Raw genomic sequence first — 21,922 nt, forward strand, 5'->3', positions numbered from 1 at the left:
GGATGTAATTTTTAAAATCCACCTAAACTTAAGTGGGAAATAGTCCTGTGGCCTTTCAATTATAAATCAGAACAATATACTGTTTTGCATGCTGACATCAACATAAAAATTAGTGTGGATCAACCCGCACTTGAACTGGCTGATTCAAACTTTAAACATCAACCCGAATCATATCTGGATCGGGTTTTGAAACGCTAATCAGAAGAGGGAGGAAATCGTGATTTGTTTCTTCCTAGAGAGAAATAAAGGTATGCTAGCCAACCCCGAGGACCTGACGTCCACATTAGAAAGTAATGTTATATATATTTAATTTTAAATAATATATTAAATATTTAGATGTATTATCATAATATTATTATATGATTTAATATTATTTTTAAATTTTTAATTATATAATAACTTATTAATTAAATATTTAATTAGATATTCAAAATAGATACACAAAATTTGACCGTATTATAAACAACGCTGTTGAATTATGACACTAAGAACACAACTTTTTTGGACTTCCACAGCCAAAAAGATTTGAACTTTTCTTCCACTCAGAACGTAAGAAAAAAAACTGAGCACTTTGCAGCAAGGCTTACAAAATCTTGAGCTTTTGATTGAATACGGTTTGATCATGTAGCTAGATGCTTATGTGCTTGGCTGCCATCATATATATCATGTTCTCGTCAAGGCTGTTCGTTGCTCCCTCCCAGTGAAAATGAATCACAGCATTACTGATCACAAACACCATCCTGTGTTATCATCAGCTGATCATTTGCTACTACTACCCACCTTGCCTGCACTGGTCTTCTTTCTCCTCAATGCTTTTCTCTTCTCTTCTCTACACGAATGATGCATGAATATATGAGATTGCATACAGAAAGTTCTCTATATGGACAAATAAGAGCATGAACAAATTGCTTGATGCCTCTCATATCAACCATTATTTGCTTGTGTCTAACAAATTAACCTCAAAAGCAACAATATCAGGTGAAATGGCACCCGTTTTTACCGATGGAAAACTTGATAAGACATGGGAACAAGCCATTACCTGGCTTTCGATATTTCCTCTCGAGATGGGAATTTTCTTTTCTTTCTTTTTTGTGGACTGGATTCAGAAACTACATTTCCATTTTCAACTGAACTACGCTTCTTTTGCTTTGCATCCTTAGCTTCTTTATTGCCTTTAGCTTCTCTAGTGCCTTCTTCTTTCACAGACCGTTCAGTCTCCTTTTCACCATCGTTCTCATTTGAAGTGGGAGCTTGTTCAACTGATTCTGCAGTTTCCGAAGCAACTGAAGTTGCTTTAGCATCGCTCATCTTCTTCAACTGCAAGAAATCAAACCAAAAAAAAATCTTAAGGCATGTAGAGAATCAAGCTGAAAAACTCAAGTAGATGGCAATGAGATAAATTCCATTAACTGAACTAACATAGACCGATGTATACCTTCGCTACAAAAAATCCATCCATATTGTGAACATGAGGATAAAGTCGCCTTGTCTTTTCCAATGATGGATGAAATCGGTGCTCCCTAAAGCTAACAAATCTATAGAAAGATGAAATGTTGTTAAATACAAAAACCAGCAGGCAAATCACAAACTCTCAAAGATAAGAGTGAAGCATTACCCTGGCCGTCCAAAGTCGAGTCCACAAGGTACAAGTTTGACATCCCTCTTTTTGAGTGCATAGTCAACAACTGCTTCATTCTGCAACGCAATAATTTACCATAAGAGAGGGAAAACTGCAAAAATGGGCATCCACAAGCACACCCTTCTTGACAAACCTCAGGAACCATGATGGAGCAAGTGGAGTAAACAATATATCCCCCCGATTTGGAATTAGCATCCACCATGTCAATTGCAGCAAGTATTAATTGCTACAGGAAAAATAACATCATTAGCTTCAACTTAGGAAATTAAATGAGATGATGTATAACAGTAGGTAATTCTTGTTTTTCTATACAGAAAGTGCATACCTTCTGCAAATGGGAAATTTTCTGAATATCGTCAACGCTTTTAGAAGTTTTAACGGATTCATCCTTAGATATGACCTGCATTGAGTAAAGTAGGGTCATTTAGTCTCATCAAGCAAATACCAATTCAAACAAGCCATCCAAAATAAAGGAGGTCCCAATCGCTTACCCCAGTCCCACTACAAGGAGCATCCAGCAATACTCTATCAACTGAGTTCACACCCAAAACCTTGGGCAACTGAAATGGACAAACATTAAACAAAAGCAAAAGCACTAGACTAGCAGAGTGGATATTCAACCACAGGATTTTACCAATCAAATAAATAACACTACTATCACCAGTGTACATTAATTTTATCACTACTCATCCACAAGCAACCAAGGTCCATATAAAATGATGATATCTTTTACCATATATCAATCTAGTGTATGAAAAATGTAGGTTTTGGTATCCAATTTGTTTTCCATTGATAGCAAAAAGACTGTCACAAGCATCTATCAGAATTTTAACATTACTTCTAAGAATAACATATGCTGGTAATTTATAAAACAAATTGCAACAATGAGTAAAATATCTGCCACAATTCAAAACCACCTTGTCAACTGAACTGAGGGGAAGAAAGAGCACAGTGTTTAATAAACTCTAACACACCGTTAAACTTAGAACTTGTTACAGCATTACATTATACTATATATGCTTGGCAAAAAGAAGCTAACCTCCTTTCCATCATAGTTGCAAACTATAGTGTTTGTCACCCCCATACGATGCAAATTTGCAGTAAGAGACTTAAGCCTTGTTTCCTTCATCTCATTTGCATAGATTAGTCCTGATAAAAATTTAATTAGAATGATAAAGGAAGAATAAGATTGGAATAAAGAGAATCAGAGCATAAATCACAATCAAATATTGGGATCAGTGTGTGCATACTAACAACAAACCAGTATTATTTTATTTCCTGAAAAAAAAGATTAATAGAATCATCTTAAAATTGATAATAACTAATACCTAATTATGTGGGTTAAGCTACTGACTAAGAAATAAAGAAATCAGAAAACATAAAGCAAAACCAGTCACATGCACAAGACAACTGTTTCATTTGAATCTTTCAAAGATTGCTTCATACTGGTATTTTTCATAAGGGCGGCAATGTAAGTTGTTTTACCACCAGGTGCAGCACTGTAACAGATATAAAATTGTTACCAGAAGAGAAAACGTGTTAAAGATACTAGGAACTTATAACATAGATACTGTGGACATTAACATTTTCACAGAACAACCAAGTTTCAATCTCATCTTATTATGAAGTGGGTCACTGCAACAAGACACAATTTGTGAAACAACTATTACCATAAAGTTACAAGCTTACAACAGAAATTCAGAACATAAGTAAATACTTTGCTTGAGTAAGCAAAAAATTAGTCTTTATCATCATGACTTCCAAAAGATATTAACATGATAGATTGGTGGACAGAGAAAAGCAACAAAATGGCTTAGAAACAGATATCCAGAAGAAAACACTTACGCCATATCAACGACTCGCTCATTTTCTTGAGGTGCAAGAGCCATTACTGGCAGAAAAGAGCTTGCACTTTGTAGCTACAAATTAAAAATAAATATATTAATACGTTTAGAACACCATGTAGAACAGGGAAACTGAAATAAAGTAGTAAAGAAAAATGTCCAGAAATATAGGACTTCCTACCATGTAATAACCAGCCATATATTCAGGAGTTGCACCAATTGGAACTTGAGAATCATATACTACCAACCCTAACTGAATAACAGTATCAAGGCATTGACATGTGTAATATTAAACCCAGAATTTAGGGAAAAAAAGTAAACAGCGTAATTCTTACTTTTGACCACTTGCTTAAGGGGTCTAAATTTACTCCTCTGTTGATGAGAACATCAGCCAAGTCTCGTCTCCGAGTCTAAGAAGATACAAGGAAAAAAAGATTCAGTCAAGATACTAAATGTTGGACGTAAAACATATATAACAATAAATCATATCTCAGAATGCAGCAACGTAAAAATGTAGTTTCACCTTCAAAGTGTTAGTTCTTAGGCATATAGGTCAAGGCTTTTCAAATGCTTCAATAAGTTCCATAAGTTCAACTGGGAGAAACATCTGTAAAGAAAAATACACATTTACCAGAGAACACAATCACAAAACAGAAGACAGATGGAAGGATGGGATAAAAGACGGGTGCTGAAGACAAATAAGGACATAGTAAACCATCAACTACCTCCACTAAAACCCCAATAAGGAACTCATTATAACCATAGTATGAAGCCAAATCCAGTTTCAGCTGTTGTATGTATTCTTTCCTTGTTCTTCCCTTTTGACACAAGTCGTTAAAATTTGAAAGCACTCGAACAACTGTAAGTGAATGTTAAAATGATATTTAGAAATTTGAAGCAACATGATTCTGAATAAATCAACTACAGTGAACTAATTGAAATATATCTCACTCTCTTTAATCCTTCTTTGAAGACTTGAAAGATCAGGAGGTCGCTGTTTTTCTTCCTCAAGTTCCTATGTTATTAGGAATGCAAAAGAACATTAATTGTGAATAAAATCAATTGATTAACAAAAGAAAAAAGACGGGAAAATTACATTCAACACAATATTTTAATAAACTGGGAACAAAAATGACGAGATATAGAAAGTGGAAGTGAAAATAATAACCTCCTTTGTTGGCAGTGTAAATTCATCAGACTCTTCTTTAATGTTGAGCTGCATTTCTTCAAGAGCCTCTCTTTCTTCCCTTGCTCGAGCTTCGTCAATAGCTCTTGACTTCTTTTCAAGATCAGATTCATCATCTGAATCTGAATTTGAATCAGAGCCAGAGTCAGAACCTGAAGCCGAAGCTTTATCTGCAAAAATATCATGATAAAAAACAAAACGAGCAGCAACATTATTAACTAATTAAAAAACCAAAATAGCACACAAAATTTTAGAAAGACTCCAAAAACTACAAATTGATAAAACCACAATACCTTCATCTTCACTTCCTTGAAGGAAATCATCAGCAAGGGGATCATCTCCATCTGAAAATAATTCTGAATCAGCATCAGAATCAGATTCTTGCTCTTTCTCTTCAAATTCTCGAGGGTCTTTTACTTCCTCATTTGCAATGTAAGAATCAGAATCATCAGAAATATCTTCCTTCTTGGAACGTTTTGCAGCAAGCATATCATTCTTCTTCTGCTTCTTTTTTGGTGGGGGCTTCTGTGCTTTCGGTCCCTTTTTCTTACTAAGGGCTGCAGTTACCATTAAAGCTGCATAAACCAAGGCAGAAGTTACTGAGAAAAATTCATAGTTAACAATAAACAACCAAACTAAACCACTCAATTAACATTGTAAAAGGAAAAAAATTATTCCATGTCCAGTAACCCTCGTTGCCTTACCTAAACAAACTTATCAAGCTTCTTCTAGCTCTCTAAATGTTGTACCAAAGGAACATTTACAACCCTCCGACTAACAGACTTATATTCTCAATAAACGATGGTAAACACAAAGCAGCATCTATAAGCTAAAATGAACCAGAAAGGAACAAAATTCATACAATAAAAAACGCTTTTTGAGCACAAAAATAATAAAAAGTCCAATTTTCAGTAGCTGCTGGGCTTCTACGCACAATAGAAGGATCAAATTCAAAGCTATAACCAAAGAACAACAGATAGGTACCACTACAAAGTTACGAAATTGATCAAAAGTTGACAGGCAAAAAGAAAAATAAACAAATGGGCAGTTATAGAAACATAAAAAGATAATATTTTTACTTGGTTTTTGGTTCAAGTGCGTGCAAAAAGTCTTCTTCTTCCACGTGGTCTGCAGGGGTTTAGGGTTTATCAGAGGAAAGGCAGAGCAACTGGAAGAAGACAGCACGAATTGGAGACAGTAGTATCGAAAAGCCTGGGCTTTTATTGGCCCAAGTGGTTATTTCTATTGGGCTGGTCTGGTCCGGCCGAGATGGGTTGGGCTTGATCCCAGTTTGGAGGTCTAAAAATGTCACTATCCTTATAGTAGAATTTGATCAAATCAAAGTTGCTAAAACGTGGATTTGAGATTTGATAGAATAAGTTGAGTTTGAGTTAAACATTAAACTTATTTTCATATAATGATCCAAGTTCAAGCATATTTGAACATTTGAGCTCAGTTGGGATCAAATTTAAAATTAAATTATTTTTTATTTGAGTTTGAGTTTCAATTGATCAATTTTGAATCAATCTTAAATTTATTCTTTTATATCAAGTAAATCTGAAGTTTGGTTTTACTTAGATCTATTTGAATCGAATCTAGCCCTAACTATTAATTAAAAGTAAAATTACACAAATACCCTCTAAACAAAATCCTAGTTCCCTTGGCCAATGGTTGGATGAAATTTGTGAAATTGTTTATTTGAAAAAGACGTTAGGGTTGATTTATGATAAAAAGATTCTTAAAGCTATATTTTTTCTCTCTCTCTCTCTTTTTTTTTTAATACAAGAGTGAAATAACCCAAAGACATTAAAATACACCCCGATAGATTATCAATTTATTAAAAGAAGTTAAAAGCAAATTTGAAGATCCATAAACCTCTAAAAATCTTAAATATTGCACTACACCTTTAAAATATTATTTCTTAATTTTGCATATTCAGTGTTAAATATAAGTTATTTATCATAAGTATTCAAAATTTTTATATGTTTGATAGAACAAACCTCAACCAAAATATTAAGTCCTGAAAAATAGTAAATGTAACACCTCTCATAAAGAGATAAATATAACACCTTTAATAAATCTCATATTAATAAAAATAGAGAAAAAAATTAGATATATATTTATTTATTTATTTATTTTTCACATTGTTTAAGAATGTAAATAAAAGTTACTGTAAAAACATATTTTAAATTATAAAACAAATAAAATATATCAAATTATGTGTAATAAATGATATCTTTAGAATGAATCAAACTATTAAATTAGGTCATTGTACAACATGGTAATTATTTAGACTCAAATATCCTAACAAAAACCTGACAATATTTAATGTAGTCTGAATATTTGGGTTGGCTTAGAGTTATGCTGTAAGAAACGGGCAAAAGAACATGTCCGATAATTTCATTAGAGTGTACAAGTAAAGTCTTGGTCCTTAAGTTTCAAAAGCCTATTTTTCATCTGTTTGTTAAAATCGTACAATAATTTTAATAGGCAAAGGTATTTTTCGATTTAGAAAAAAAAAAAAAAAACACTTTAAAAAATAGGTGCATGCAGAAGATTTTTTTTTGTAGAAATAATACCTACTATTCATAGAAACTTCTTTTCATGGTTTACAACTGGAATTATTTATTACATGGCCAACCATATGAAGAAATATAAAGTTCAATTATTTAATGGAATGATGTAACGTTAGGACTTTGGTCAAATGATATCTTTTAAGTTTAAAATATTCACTTTCACCCCCTTGGACATTATTTTTAAGAGTAATTAATATTATATGTATATTATTTTGATATATAATTTAAATATATAAATAATATATCATCATATAATTAGATGTTATTTTATCTTTAATTTAAAATTATGTATATATATCTAAATTATGTACAGAAGATATACCTTTTTCTTTAGAAGATATATATAATATAATTAGAGTTGTGTTATATACAAAAATAATCCTATATCATAATATAATTAAATAATTTTAAATAAAAATAATATTTAATTATATAATAATATATTATTATTTATGAATATAATTGTATTGATATAATTAATAACACTTGTACAAATAATACATTTAATAGTATAAATAAATCCAATTTTACCATAATTATTTTCTATTTTTCTGTCGTTTACCTCCTTTCTAATTCTCCTAAGGCATCTTCTAAGCAACCTCCCGAGACGTGAGTTGCGGGTTGGAGGATACGTATGATAGTGGACCCTCAGCATTTGATAGTGACATCAAACAAATTACCAATCTTTCATTTCATCTCCAGTGAATGTCGTAGGTAAAAAAAAAAAAAAAAGGCATTTGACAGTGACATCAAACAAATTACCAATCTTTTATTTCATCTCCAGTGAATGTGATATGTAAAAAAAAAAAAAAAAAAAGGGCATTTGACAGTGACATCAAACAAATTACCAATCATTTCTTTCATCTTTAGTGAATATGATAGGTAAAATGAAAAAGGAAAAAGAAAAAAAAGACCCCTATTTTCAAAACCCTATTATTTTACGATTAGCAAGAACTTTGCTGTGAATAAAAATGATTAATCAGATGTCTATAAAATTTTAGCTTTAGCTTTAGTAAAGACAAATGTTTTTATTGCACTTTCATCAACTTTATAAGAGTGGGAAATACTCATTCAATCTTAATAATTATTTTATATCCATCATTGAGAAAGAATGACAAACAAGAATCATCCTCTTTTAATTAATGAGCCAATTTCAAATAATCCGTGAATCTCAACAACGAAAAAATAATATCCAAGCTAAAAAGAGCTAGAATCTGAATACATCTCTGATTTCATCCAAATACAAATAATGAATTAATTATTCATTAAACAATAAACACCAACTATTCTGAAACAGACAAAAGATTTTCTAGGAAACTTGGCATTGTTTGTTCTTGGTTATGGCTCATTGGTTGGACTTATTCAAGTAAGACAGAAATGTGAAGCTTTAAACTAGTTGAAGATATGAATATTTAATTTAAGTTGTGCTTAATTTTAATTTTGTCACTTATTATCTTCAAGAAACAAACAACTACAAATTAAGCAGCTAGTGTTAATATTTTTATACATAAAAAAAAAAAATCCTATAATTGTATAAATATTTCATGAAAAAAGACCTTGAACATATGAAATTCTCGTTATGTTTGATAAAAAACAATAATTCATATGCATTCAATTTTGTGTATCCAATCGGGGTACCCACATGAGATGTTATCATATGATTAAATAATTTTGAATTAAAGATAAATTAATATTCAATCACATAATAATATATTATCTGAATATTTAATAAAATACTCAAAATTGGATACATATAACATTATTCAAGAAGTAGCTAGCCCCGTGATTAATTAGGATGACTTATTGCTAATAAATTTTATAATATCTCCTATTTATTTAAGTTAATTTTTAAATATTGAATAATAATAATAACAAGTGCTTAGATTAATTAATAAAAAAATAATGCACGCATGAAGAGGCTGGCCGGCTGAGAGGAAAAAAACAAGTAATAAGAACAAAATGTTACAACCATAAAACCAAAAAAAAAAAAAAAAAAAAAAAGATCGTTTTGGCCATGAATCTTTTGGGAAATTTGTTTATTATTTTTGGTATATAATATGGTCTAAGGTAGTTGAATTATATTTGTCTATAACAGCTATTATTATGTGAGTGGTGACATAATAATAAACTAATTAATCACTAAAAAATCAAAGAGGAGACTTTCAAAAGAATGGTTCAGATTTAAGAGAAAAGGGAACACCACGCACAATAATTTGAGCTCTCGTTTTCACATTAATTAAATTTTTTTTTTAAATCTCAATCTTGAAATTGTTATATTTGATATTATATACGTTTCTATTTTAATTATATTATTTATATATAATTTATTTACAGTTAATTAAAACGTAAATATTTTGTTAAAACCTTAATTTTGTAGCTTTTAGTTTTCTATATAACTTTTAGTTTTCTATCCTTTAAACAGCTTTTAAAACTGATTAAATTTGAAGCTGATTATAACATAATCAGATTTATAAAAGGATTCTAAAAGCTCAATTTTGTAGCTTTTGAAACAGATATATATTATACTCAAAACATATTTGAATAAATATATTTATTACATATGATCCATTGCGATTCATGATTTGCCAAATACATTTACAAAAACTAAAAAAAAAAACCCATTGTGGATATGCAAAGGGAGAAATGTGATCACAAATATTCATAATTTGTCAAATACATTTACATAAACAAATGAGAAACCATGTTCATGGTCGGCCTACATTTTGGATTGAAATTCAAGCAATCAATTGCTAGCTTAATCTTGAATAGTAGGCAGAGGAAGTGGAAGACGTTGGTCCAAAACATTGTTCAGTAACATGTTCTCTCGAGTGAATGAAGACAATAAAGATTCAGTCAAGATACTAAATGTTGGACTTAAAACATATATAACAATAAATCGTATCTCAGAATGCAGCAATGTAAAAATGTAGTTTCACCTTCAAAGTGTTAGTTCTTAGGCATATAGGTCGAGGCTTTTCAAATGCTTCAATAAGTTCCATAAGTTCAACTGGTGGAAACATCTGTAAAGAAAAATACACATTTACCAGAGAACACAATCACAAAACAGAAGACAGATGGAAGGATGGGATAAAAGACAGGTGCTGAAGACAAATAAGGACATAGTAAACCATCAACTACCTCCACTAAAACCCCAATAAGGAACTCATTATAACCATAGTATGAAGCCAAATCCAGTTTCAGCTGTTGTATGTATTCTTTCCTTGTTCTTCCCTTTTGACACAAGTCGTTAAAATTTGAAAGCACTCGAACAACTGTAAGTGAATGTTAAAATGATATTTAGAAATCTGAAGCAACATGATTCTGAATAAATCAACTACAGTGAACTAATTGAAATATAACTCACTCTCTTTAATCCTTCTTTGAAGACTTGAAAGATCAGGAGGTCGCTGTTTTTCTTCCTCAAGTTCCTATGTTATTAGGAATGCAAAAGAACATTAATTGTGAATAAAATCCATTGATTAACAAAAGAAAAAAGATGGGAAAATTACATTCAACACAATATTTTAATAAACTGGGAACAAAAATGACGAGATATAGAAAGTGGAAGTGAAAATAATAACCTCCTTTGTTGGCAGTGTAAATTCATCAGACTCTTCTTTAATGTTGAGCTGCATTTCTTCAAGAGCCTCTTTTTCTTCCCTTGCTCGAGCTTCATCAATAGCTCTTGACTTCTTTTCAATATCAGATTCATCATCTGAATCTGAATTTGAATCAGAGCCAGAGTCAGAACCTGAAGCCGAAGCTTTGTCTGCAAAAATATCATGATAAAAAACAAAATGAGCAGCAACATTATTAACTAATTAAAAGACCAAAATAGCAAACAAAATTTTAGAAAGACTCCAAAAACTACAAATTGATAAAACCACAATACCTTCATCTTCACTTCCTTGAAGGAAATCATCAGCAAGGGGATCATCTCCATCTGAAAATAATTCTGAATCAGCATCAGAATCAGATTCTTGCTCTTCCTCTTCAAATTCTCGAGGGTCTTTTACTTCCTCATTTGAAATGTCAGAATCAGAATCATCCGAAATATCTTCCTTCTTGGAACGTTTTGCAGCAAGCATATCATTCTTCTTTTGCTTCTTTTTTGGTGGGGGCTTCTGTGCTTTGGTCCCTTTTTCTTACTAAGGGCCGCAGTTGCCATTAAAGCTGCATAAACCAAGACAGAAGTTACTGAGAAAAATTCATAGTTAACAATAAACAACCAAACTAAACCACTCAATTAACATTGTAAAAGGAAAAAAATTATTCCATGTCCAGTAACCCTCCTTGCCTTACCTAAACAAACTTATCAAGCTTCTTCTAGCTCTCTAAATGTTGTAGCAAAGGAGCATTTATAACCCTCCGACTAACAGACTTACATTCTCAATAAACGATAGTAAAAACACAAAGCAGCATCTATAAGCTAAAATGAACCAGAAAGGAACAAAATTCATACAATAAAAAACGCTTTTTGAGCACAAAAATAATCAAAAGTCCAATTTTCAGTAGCTGCTGGGGCTTCTACGCACAATGGAAGGATCAAATTCAAAGTTAAAACCAAATAACAACAGATAGGTACCACGACAAAGTTACGAAATTGATCAAACGTTGACATGCAAAAAGAAAAATAAACAAATTGGCAGTTATAGAAACATAAAAAGATAATATTTTTACTTGGTTTTTGGTTCAAGTGCGTGCAAAAAGTCTTCTTCTTCCACGTGGTCTGCAGGGGTTTAGGGTTTATCAGAGGAAAGGAAGAGGAACTGGAAGAAGACAGCACGAATTGGAGGCAGTAGTATCGAAAAGCCTGGGCTTTTATTGGCCCAAGTGGTTATTATTATTGGGCTGGTCTGGTCGGCCGAGATGGGTTGGGCTTGATTCAGTTTGAAGGTCTAAAAATGTCACTATTCTTATAGTTGAATTTGATCCAATCAAAGTTGCTAAAACGCAAATTTGAGATTTGATAGAACAAACCGAGTTTGAGTTAGATATTAAACTTATTTTCATATAACGATCTAAGTTCAAGCATATTAGAACATTTGAGCTCAGTTGGGATCAAATTTAAAGTTAAGTTATTTTTTATTTGAGTTTGAGTTTTAATTGATCAATTTTGAATCCATCTTGAATTAACTCTTTTATATTAGGTCAACTTTAAGTTTGGTTTTGCTTATATTGATTTAGATTATATCTAGCCCTAACTATTAATTTAGAGTGAAATTACACAAATACCCTTTAAGCAAAATCTTAGTTCCCTTGGCCAATGGTTGTATGAAATTTGTGAAATTGTTTATTCGAAAAAGACGTTAGGGTTGATTTATGATAAATGGATTCTTAAAGCTATATTTTTTTTCTCTCTCTCTCTTTTTTTTAATGCAAGAGTGAAATAACCCAAGGACATTAAAATACACCCCGATAGATTATCAATTTATTAAAAGAATTTAAAAGCAAATTTGAAGATCCATAAACCTCTAAAAATTTTAAATATTGCATTACACCTCTAAAATATTATTTCTTAATTTTTGCATATTCAGTGTTAAATATAAATTATTTATCATAAATATTCAAAATTTTTATAAGTATAATTAAAAAAAACCTCAACAAAGATGTTGAGTTCTGAAAAATAGTAAATGTAATACCTTTTATAAGGGGATAAATATAACACCTTTAATAAATTTCATATTAATAAAAATAAAAAAAAATCAGATATATTTATTTATTTATTTATTTATTTTCACATTATTTAAGAATGTAAATAAAAGTTATTGTCAAAACGTATTTTAAATTATAAAACAAATAAAACATATCAAATTATATGTAACAAATAATATTTTCGTAACGAGTCAAACTATTAAATTGGGTGTTGCACAACATGTTAATTATTTAGACTCAAATATCCTAACAAAAACCTGACAACATTTATAATGTAGTCTGAACACTTGGGTTGGTATGCAGTAAGAAACGGGCAAAAGAACATGTCCGATAATTTCATTAGAGTGTACAGATGAAGTCTTGGTCCTTAAGTTTCAAAAGCCTATTTTTCATCTGTTTGTTAAAATCGTACAATAATTGTAATAGGCAAAGGTATTTTTCGATTTACAAAAAAAAAAAAAAAACACTTTAAGAAATAGGTGCATGCAGAAGATTTTTTTTTGTAGAAATAATACCTACCATTAATAGAAACTTCTTTTCATGGTTTGCATCCGGAATTGGCCGTACGAAGAAATATAAAGTTCAATTATCTAATGGAATGATGTGACGTTAAAACTTTGGTCAAATGATATCTTTGAAGTTTAAAATATTCACTTTCACCCCCTTGGACATTATTTTTAAGAGTAATTAATGTTATATGTATATTATTTTGGTATATAATTTAAATATATAAATAATATATCATCATATAATTACGTGTTACTTTACTTTTAATTTAAAATAATATATATATATATCTAAATTATGCATAAAAGATATATATATATATATATATATAATTTTATTGTATTTTTAATCGTTACATGATACCTTTTTCTTTGGAAGATATATATAATATAATTAGAGTTATGTTATATACAAAAATAATAATATATCATAATATAATTAAATAATTTTAAATAAAAAATAAAATAATATTTAATTATATAATAATATATTATTATTTATAAATATAATTGTATTGATATAATTAATAACACCTATACAAATAATACATTTAATAGTATAAATAAATCCAATTTTACCATAATTATTTTCTATTTTTTTGTCGTTTACCTCCTTTCTAATTCTCCAAAGGCATCTTCTAAGCAACCTCCCAATACGTGAGTCACGGGTTGGAGGATACGTAAGATGGTGAACTCTCAACATTTGACAGTGACATCAAACAAATTACCAATATTTTATTTTATCTCCAGTGAATGTCGTAGGTAAAAAAAAAAAAAAAAGGCATTTGACAGTGACATCAAACAAATTACCAATCTTTTATTTTATCTCTTGTGAATGTGATAGGTAAAAAAAAAAAAACAAAGGCATTTGACAGTGACATCAAACAAATTACCAATCATTTCTTCCATCTCTAGTGAATATGATAGGTAAAAAGTAAAAAAACAAAAACAGACCCCTATTTTCAAAACCCTATTATCTTACGATTAGCAAGAACTTTGCGGTGAATAAAAATGATTAATCAAATGTTTATACAATTTTAGCATAACATATTATTTAGCTTTAGCTTTAGTAAAGACAAATGTTTTAATTGCACTTTCATCAACTTTATAAGAGTGGGAAATACTCATTCAATCTTAATATTTATTTTATATCCATCATTGAGAAAGAATAACAAACAAGAATCATCCTCTTTTAATTAATGAGCCAATTTGAAATAATCCATGAATCTCAACAACGAAAAAAAAAACGAATATCCAAGCTACAAAGAGCTAGAATCTGAATACATCTCTGATTTCATCCAAATACAAATGGGAAATTAAGAATTTTCCTTCATGAAGTTCTCTTTAAAAAGAAATATTACTAATTTGGTGAATAAATTCATGAAAAGATGGTTTGAACAGTCCCATGTTCTTTATAGACCAAGTAATTTTCAAGAAGACGAAAACGGCAAGACGGCCATGCAGATTCAGTTTGTTAATGCCTATATCAAGGCATGCGATTAATGCATGACAGAAAGACTCCCTAAAAATGCCCTAAGTAACATGCCTCTTGTGTTGGTGACTGTTATTTTTCTGATTACTTATATGGCAACTTTGGTGAGAAAGGTTGAAATTCTGAGAAGATGCGCGCGGTTAAGGTCTAGAGTAGTTATTTTCTATATCCACAATACTTCATGTACAAATAACAATAATAATGTATATTTTGATTTGTAGATAAATAAACAATTAAATCAATTAATTATATTATAAAATATCAATGTTTGTGCATATACTTTTGAATCATGCAGAGAAACCCCCTATAAGTGCTCAAAGTAACATGATTATTGTATTGAGGATTGTGATTTTTGATTACTTGATAAGGAAACTTTGGTGGGAATGAGTTGAAAATTTGAGGAGATGAACGGTTGAGTAACAAAGGATACATGTTTGAATTGAATTTGTGCCTGTTAGTAAATTTGTATACCCTGCATGCCATATAAGGAGAGTGTTGACTGTATGAAGTTGGAAAGCTGGAATTCGATAATATTAATCATTTATAGGTATCATTTATTAGCTATAATGAGGATGTTAGGTTCAAGATGACTATATAAGACCACCACCAGCTCCAACAAAGTTCAAAAGTTAAAAAATTATCCAAAAGGCTCATCCAAACTCCAACTGTAACCAGCCAGCAATCCTTCCGGCACTGTCATTGCCTCTGCCTTCTGAGAAAAAGAGAATTGGAAATGGCACGTCCTTACAATGTTGAAGACACTGCTTCTGCTCCACATTCCGAGTCTTTTGAAATTCATCAAACTGGCAGCAGTGTCACTGGTAATGTTTTTTTCTTTGTTTAGTTTCCTTTCTGGTGATTTGCCTTTGTATAGATGAATTTAATGAAGGATATAATGAACTTTAAACTGTTACTAAACAGTTTCCAAGTATATATACATGGCAACATGCATGGATTTTCTTTATGGTTTATATCAGAGTCTTGTACAGCAGTTTCTTGTTACTTAATCTTTGGTAGGGATGTCAAATTCAAACATTCGAATATATTCTGATTCAAATACAATTCAAAACTTAAATTATTTTCGATTAAATTTGAGTCTCAAGAGTTAGGATTTTGAATTGGACCTTGTGAATCAGTTTCTTTTTCTTATTTCAGTTTCCTCCTTTGTTGAGCTTTACACTTTGATTTGACCTGCTTAAATGCATTTTTAAACTTTAATTTGTATATTTGTTGAAAGCCAATTTTATTGGATACAACATTGGTTAGTAATAGGGTGTATACAAAATTAGTAGCTCATATGATACGTTCCTTACTGATTTAAAATGATAATTTTATCGAAATAAAATAATATACTCTTTTGAGAAATGATACGTATCTATTTGAAAGATTTAAGAATTTCTATTTTAATTTTTTCAAAAGGAATGATAAAAAAATACACAATATAGAACTTTGGTGGCAGTGCTGATGCATGGCTAAGTCGGGGCATTCCTCGCGCATAGATGTGGGAGGGATGCAAGTGGTGATCCCGGATAGTTAGATATCATTGAACAAATGAATTAGGCCTTTGATACACACTATTAACAGATTTCCTTTATTCTGATTCATTTACCTGTTTGGTGATGTAGTAGATGAGGAAATTAATGATAACCCAATAGAGGAAGTGAGGCTTACAGTTCCCATAACTGATGATCCCAAGCAGCCAGCTTTAACTTTCCGAACATGGGTTCTGGGACTATCTTCATGCATCCTTTTAGCATTTGTGAACCAGTATTTTGGTTACCACCAGAATCAGCTGTATGTAGGTTCACTTTCAGCTCAAATTCTTGTCCTGCCAATCGGAAAACTAATGGCTGCAACTCTTCCGGACAAACAATTCCGAATCCCATTCACGGCATGGTCGTTTTCGCTGAATCCGGGACCCTTTAGCCTGAAGGAACATGCGTTGATCACCATTTTTGCCAACTGTGGCTCCAACGGTGTTTATGCAGTGGGCATCGTCACAATTGCAAAGGTTTTCTATCACAGACAGCTGAACCCAGTTGCTGCAATGTTGTTAGTTCAAACAACTCAGGTACATGTTGGAAAATTTATATCGAGGTCAAGGGTTCAACTAACCCCATTGGTTTAGTATAAATAAAACGCCAATAATTTTGCATTGACCTTCCTAAATTTCATTATTTCTTTTTTCACTTTGATTTCTTAAGTTTTGTTTGTAGGCTCTCTGTTTGATTCCTAATTTGAGCTTTTGTTTTTTAATGTGTAATTCAGTTGCTTGGATATGGATGGGCTGGCTTATTCAGAAAATACCTTGTTGATTCTCCATACATGTGGTGGCCAGAAAACCTGGCACAGGTCTCTCTGTTCAGGTATATTCACAGCAAAGCCATATGCCAAAACCTAAAGTTTTCGGCTACTTTCTGGCACTGATATAATTGCAATCTGCAGGGTACTGCATGAAAAGGAAAAGAGGCCTAGAGGAGGAGTAACCAGGCTACAATTTTTCCTCCTTGTCTCGATAGCAAGCTTCGCGTATCACATCATTCCAGGCTATCTTTTCCCATCACTAAGCGCTCTCTCCTTTGTGTGTTGGATATGGAAAGACTCCATCACTGCACAGAAGATTGGTTCAGGCTTGAATGGCCTAGGCATTGGTTCTTTTGGCCTTGATTGGTCTACTGTTGCTGGCTTCTTGGGAAGTCCCCTGGCCACTCCCCTCTTTGCCATTGCTAATACATTAGTTGGGTTCTTTTTGTGCCTCTATGTGCTTGTTCCAATTTCTTACTGGTATAATGTATATGATGCCCAGAAATTCCCCTTATTTTCCTCTCGCACTTTTGACTCTAATGGCCAAAGTTACAACATCAGCAGAATCATCAATGAGAAAACCTTCGAGTTCGACAAGGCTGGCTATGATCAGTATAGCAAACTCTATCTTAGTATCCTGTTTGCATATACTTACGGATTTAGCTTCGCTGCGTTAACGTCTAGTCTTTCGCACGTTGCACTCTTTGATGGACAGTAAGCATAATCCTTATCAGTATGATCTTGTTTTTTCATTCTACATGTCGATGTTTCTTATGAACTGTGGATAATTGTCTTATCTAGCATAATATGGCAAATGTGGAAGAAAACAACTGCTGCGTCTAAAGCCCTATTTGGGGATGTGCACACAAGAATAATGAAGAAGAACTATGATGAAGTGCCTCAATGGTGGTTCCAGCTTATCTTGGTTGTCTCATTCGCGCTTTCACTCTACGTTTGTGAAGGATTTGGTAAACAGCTTCAACTTCCATGGTGGGGACTCATACTATCCTGTTCCATAGCATTCTTCTTCACATTACCTGTTGGGGTGATTCAAGCAACCACAAACTCGGTATTTTCCATACTTTGCTGTCGTTTTATGCATATATGACCCCATGATTTGAGCTATTTCTGATTGAATTGTGTAAAAAATCTACAGCAACCAGGGCTTAATGTGATTACAGAGTTTATTATTGGGTACATGCATCCTGGTAGACCTCTAGCCAATGTAGTTTTTAAGACCTATGGCTATATCAGTATGTCTCAAGCTCTCATTTTCATGGGAGACTTCAAATTAGGTCACTATATGAAAATTCCTCCAAAATCAATGTTCATTGTACAGGTAATTCGATAAGATTGTCAGACTTTTTTTTATGCTAATTTCTTTTCTTTAACCCAGTCACTACATATTTTCAGTTAGTAGGAACTATAATTGCTTCAACGGTCTACTTTGGCACATCCTGGTGGCTCATCACAACTGTTCCCCACATTTGTGACACAAATTTGCTGCCAGAGGGGAGTCCTTGGACGTGTCCTGGAGAAGATGTTTTCTACAATGCTTCAATGATATGGGGCATTGTAGGACCTCTCCGAATGTTCACAAAGGAAGGTGTCTACCCAGAACTCAATTGGTTCTTCCTACTAGGCTTGCTCGCCCCAGTTCCTGGATGGCTCCTCTCACGAAAGTACCCTGAAAAGAAGTGGATCAAGAACATCCACACACCGCTCATCTTGCTAGGGCCACTGGCTATGCCATCAGCCAACGCTGTGCATTACCTGAGCTGGGGAGCTGTTGGAATCCTGTTCAACTACTACATTTTCAGGAGATATAAACCCTGGTGGGCTAGATACAATTACATTTTATCAGCTGCTCTGGATGTTGGGCTTACCTTCATGGGTGTGTTGCTCTATATCACCCTTCAATCACATGACATATTCGGCCCAGAATGGTGGGGTTTGGACAACTCTGATCATTGCCCTCTGGCTAAGTGCCCCATTGCTCCTGGCATTGAGGTCCCTGGATGCCCTGTGCATTGACATTTCTTAAATTTGTCAGAAAGCTCTAGAAATTCTCCTTTGTAATCTACATGGATGAGATAGATCGGACAGATGATCACATATAATTTGTTAGTAAGTTTAGGTTCTCTTGAATGGCCACTAAAAAATCAATGTGATTTGAATCAAATTATGGCCATGATGCCTTGTCATAAATTTAATTTGGATTATTAATCTACATAGTTTTATTAATTATATTAGAGTAAAATAATATTTTACAACTTAGATTCAAGAGCCTCTTTTTCTTCCCTTGCTCGAGCTTCATCAATAGCTCTTGAATTCTTTTCAATATCAGATTCATCATCTGAATCTGATTTTGAATCAGAGCCAGAGTCAGAACCTGAAGCCGAAGCTTTGTCTGCAAAAATATCATGATAAAAAACAAAATGAGCAGCAACATTATTAACTAATTAAAAGACCAAAATAGCACACAAAATTTTAGAAAGACTCCAAAAACTACAAATTGATAAAACCACAATACCTTCATCTTCACTTCCTTGAAGGAAATCATCAGCAAGGGGATCATCTCCATCTGAAAATAATTCTGAATCAGCATCAGAATCAGATTCTTGCTCTTTCTCTTCAAATTCTCGAGGGTCTTTTACTTCCTCATTTGAAATGTCAGAATCAGAATCATCAGAAATATCTTCCTTCTTGGAACGTTTTGCAGCAAGCATATCATGCTTCTTCTGCTTCTTTTTTGGTGGGGGCTTCTGTGCTTTTGGTCCCTTTTTCTTACTAAGGGCCGCAGTTGCCATTAAAGCTGCATAAACCAAGACAGAAGTTACTGAGAAAAATTCATAGTTAACAATAAACAACCAAACTAAACCTCTCAATTAACATTGTAAAAGAAAAAAATTCCATGTCCAGTAACCCACCTTGCCGTACCTAAACAAACTTATCAAGCTTCTTCTAGCTCTCTAACCGTTGTACCAAAGGAACAGTTATAACCCTCCGACTAACAGACTTATATTCTCAATAAACGATAGTAAACAGAAAGCAGCATCTATAAGCTAAAATGAACCAGAAAGGAACAAAATTCATACAATAAAAAACGCTTTTTGAACACAAAAATAATCAAAAGTCCAATTTTCAGTAGCTTCTGGGCTTCTACGCACAATAGAAGGATCAAATTCAAAGTTAAAACCAAAGAACAACAGATAGGTACCACTACAAAGTTACGAAATTGATCAAACGTTGACATGCAAAAAGAAAAATAAATAAATGGGCACTTATTGAAACATGAAAAGATAATATTTTTAGTTGGTTTTTGGTTCAAGTGCAAGCAAAAAGTCTTCTTCTTCCACGTGATCGGCAGGGGTTTAGGGTTTATCAGAGGAAAGGTAGAGGAACTGGAAGAAGACAGTACGAGTTGAAGACAGCAGTATTGAAACGCCTGGGCTTTTATTGGCCCAAGTAGTTATAGATATTGGGCTGGTCTGGTCCGGCCGGGATGGGTTGGGCTTGGTCTCGATTTGGAGATCCAAAAATGCCACTATTCTTACAGTTAATAGTTGAATTCGATCAAATCAAAGTTGCTAAAACGCACATTTGAGATTTGATAAAACAAGTCGAGTTTGAGTTAAACATTAAACTTATTTTTATATAACGATCCAAGTTCAAGCATATTTAAACATTTGAGTTCGGTTGAGATCAAATTCAAAGTTAAATTATTTTTAATTTGATTTCAAATTTTAACTGATTAATTTCAAATCAATCTTTAACTAACTCTTTTATTTCAGGTTAATCTTAAGTTTAGTTTTGTTCATATCGATTTGAATCGAATTTATCCCTAACTATTATATAAAAGTAAAATTACACAAATAGCCTTTAAACAAATCCTACTTCCCTCTGTCAATGGTTGGTGAAATTTGTAAAATTGTTTATTCCAAAAACATGTGAGGGTTGATTTATGATAAATGGATTTTTAAAGTATTATTTTTTTCTCTTTCTTTTTTTTTTAAATACAAGAGTGAAATAACCTAAGGACATTAAGGTACATCTTGATAGAATACCAATTTATTAAAAGAAGTTAAAAACAAATTTGAAGATGTACAAACCTTTAAGAGGGCGTTTGGTTTGAGTTTTTTAAGATTACTTTATTAATTTATCTTTTATTTCCTTATTTGATTTGTCAGTAATAAAATATTACAGTAATCTTTTATTACCAATACTGACGTGACAGATAATATAGGTGGTAATCTGATTACCACCTTCACCTTAGGTACTTAAAGATTATCAACATAATATTGATTTTATTATAATTATATTATTATATATTAATTTTTTAAGATAAAAATAAATTTATTTTTAATTAATATGATAAATAATATAAAAATATTTAAAAATAATTATATTCAAAGACATTTAAGTAAAATAATTTACTAGTAATATTTTATTACCTTTAACCAAATACAATAATTATTTATGCTTACCAAATTTTATCAAACATAGTAAACATTTATACCCAATAATCTTCTAAATAATATATCTTTAAAGTAATCTTTCTATTTTAGTAATAAAACATTACCCAAATCAAACACCCTTAAAGGTTTTAAATGTTACACTACACCTTTAAAATTTGAATATAATTTTATTGATATAATTAATAGTGCTTATACAAATTATACATTTAATGGTATAAATAAATTCAATTTTACCATAATTA

General features: G+C 31.8%; 3 protein-coding genes across 4 annotated transcripts; 1 reads left to right on the top strand and 2 right to left on the bottom strand.

The window, feature by feature from the left end:
- Positions 1 to 400: 400 nt before the first annotated feature.
- LOC123208420 (26S rRNA (cytosine-C(5))-methyltransferase NOP2B-like) lies at positions 401 to 12,034 on the bottom strand. Of its 2 annotated transcripts, none has more exons than XM_044625939.1 (18): positions 11,926 to 12,034; positions 11,138 to 11,418; positions 10,827 to 11,014; positions 10,610 to 10,673; positions 10,384 to 10,517; positions 10,182 to 10,265; positions 3,819 to 3,893; positions 3,665 to 3,736; positions 3,485 to 3,558; positions 3,086 to 3,138; positions 2,679 to 2,788; positions 2,131 to 2,199; positions 1,965 to 2,039; positions 1,773 to 1,865; positions 1,616 to 1,695; positions 1,436 to 1,535; positions 1,040 to 1,317; positions 401 to 829 (listed from the first exon to the last, which is right to left on the bottom strand). In XM_044625939.1, the coding sequence occupies exons 2-18, from the start codon at positions 11,331 to 11,333 to the stop codon at positions 760 to 762; spliced, it is 1,815 nt and encodes a 604-aa protein (XP_044481874.1). In that variant the 5' UTR covers positions 11,334 to 11,418; positions 11,926 to 12,034; the 3' UTR covers positions 401 to 759. The 2 variants fall into 2 exon arrangements, with proteins under 2 accessions (XP_044481874.1, XP_044481863.1); XM_044625928.1 differs by having other exon boundaries at positions 11,138 to 11,442.
- A 3,513-nt stretch (positions 12,035 to 15,547) lies between these two features.
- On the top strand, positions 15,548 to 19,236 carry LOC123193613 (oligopeptide transporter 1-like). The gene is made up of 7 exons (XM_044606674.1): positions 15,548 to 15,719; positions 16,527 to 16,969; positions 17,167 to 17,264; positions 17,344 to 17,916; positions 18,004 to 18,271; positions 18,359 to 18,541; positions 18,616 to 19,236. The coding sequence occupies exons 1-7, from the start codon at positions 15,632 to 15,634 to the stop codon at positions 19,234 to 19,236; spliced, it is 2,274 nt and encodes a 757-aa protein (XP_044462609.1). The 5' UTR covers positions 15,548 to 15,631.
- Positions 19,237 to 19,400: 164 nt separating this feature from the next.
- Positions 19,401 to 20,119, bottom strand: LOC123193607 (25S rRNA (cytosine-C(5))-methyltransferase NOP2A-like). Its single transcript, XM_044606661.1, has 2 exons — positions 19,736 to 20,119; positions 19,401 to 19,612 (listed from the first exon to the last, which is right to left on the bottom strand). The coding sequence occupies exons 1-2, from the start codon at positions 20,010 to 20,012 to the stop codon at positions 19,470 to 19,472; spliced, it is 420 nt and encodes a 139-aa protein (XP_044462596.1). The 5' UTR covers positions 20,013 to 20,119; the 3' UTR covers positions 19,401 to 19,469.
- Between the last annotated feature and the right edge of the window lie 1,803 nt (positions 20,120 to 21,922).

Source organism: Mangifera indica, chromosome 1 (genome assembly GCF_011075055.1).
Source record: "Mangifera indica cultivar Alphonso chromosome 1, CATAS_Mindica_2.1, whole genome shotgun sequence".
In the NCBI taxonomy this organism is placed as follows: domain Eukaryota; kingdom Viridiplantae; phylum Streptophyta; class Magnoliopsida; order Sapindales; family Anacardiaceae; genus Mangifera; species Mangifera indica.

Excerpts from the sequence above, each read along its gene's own strand:
- LOC123193607 (XM_044606661.1), bottom strand. The coding sequence starts at position 20,012 with ATGGCAACTGCGGCCCTTAGTAAGAAAAAGGGACCAAAAGCACAGAAG. Across the intron at positions 19,613-19,735 it reads TCAAGGAAGTGAAGATGAAG|ACAAAGCTTCGGCTTCAGGT; the intron begins GTATTGTGGTTT and ends ATATTTTTGCAG.
- LOC123208420 (XM_044625939.1), bottom strand. The coding sequence starts at position 11,333 with ATGCTTGCTGCAAAACGTTCCAAGAAGGAAGATATTTCGGATGATTCT. Across the intron at positions 11,015-11,137 it reads TCAAGGAAGTGAAGATGAAG|ACAAAGCTTCGGCTTCAGGT; the intron begins GTATTGTGGTTT and ends ATATTTTTGCAG. Across the intron at positions 830-1,039 it reads GAGGAAATATCGAAAGCCAG|AGAAGAGAAGAGAAAAGCAT; the intron begins GTAATGGCTTGT and ends TCATTCGTGTAG.
- LOC123193613 (XM_044606674.1), top strand. The coding sequence starts at position 15,632 with ATGGCACGTCCTTACAATGTTGAAGACACTGCTTCTGCTCCACATTCC. Across the intron at positions 17,265-17,343 it reads GCACAGGTCTCTCTGTTCAG|GGTACTGCATGAAAAGGAAA; the intron begins GTATATTCACAG and ends TGCAATCTGCAG. Across the intron at positions 17,917-18,003 it reads GTTGCACTCTTTGATGGACA|CATAATATGGCAAATGTGGA; the intron begins GTAAGCATAATC and ends TGTCTTATCTAG.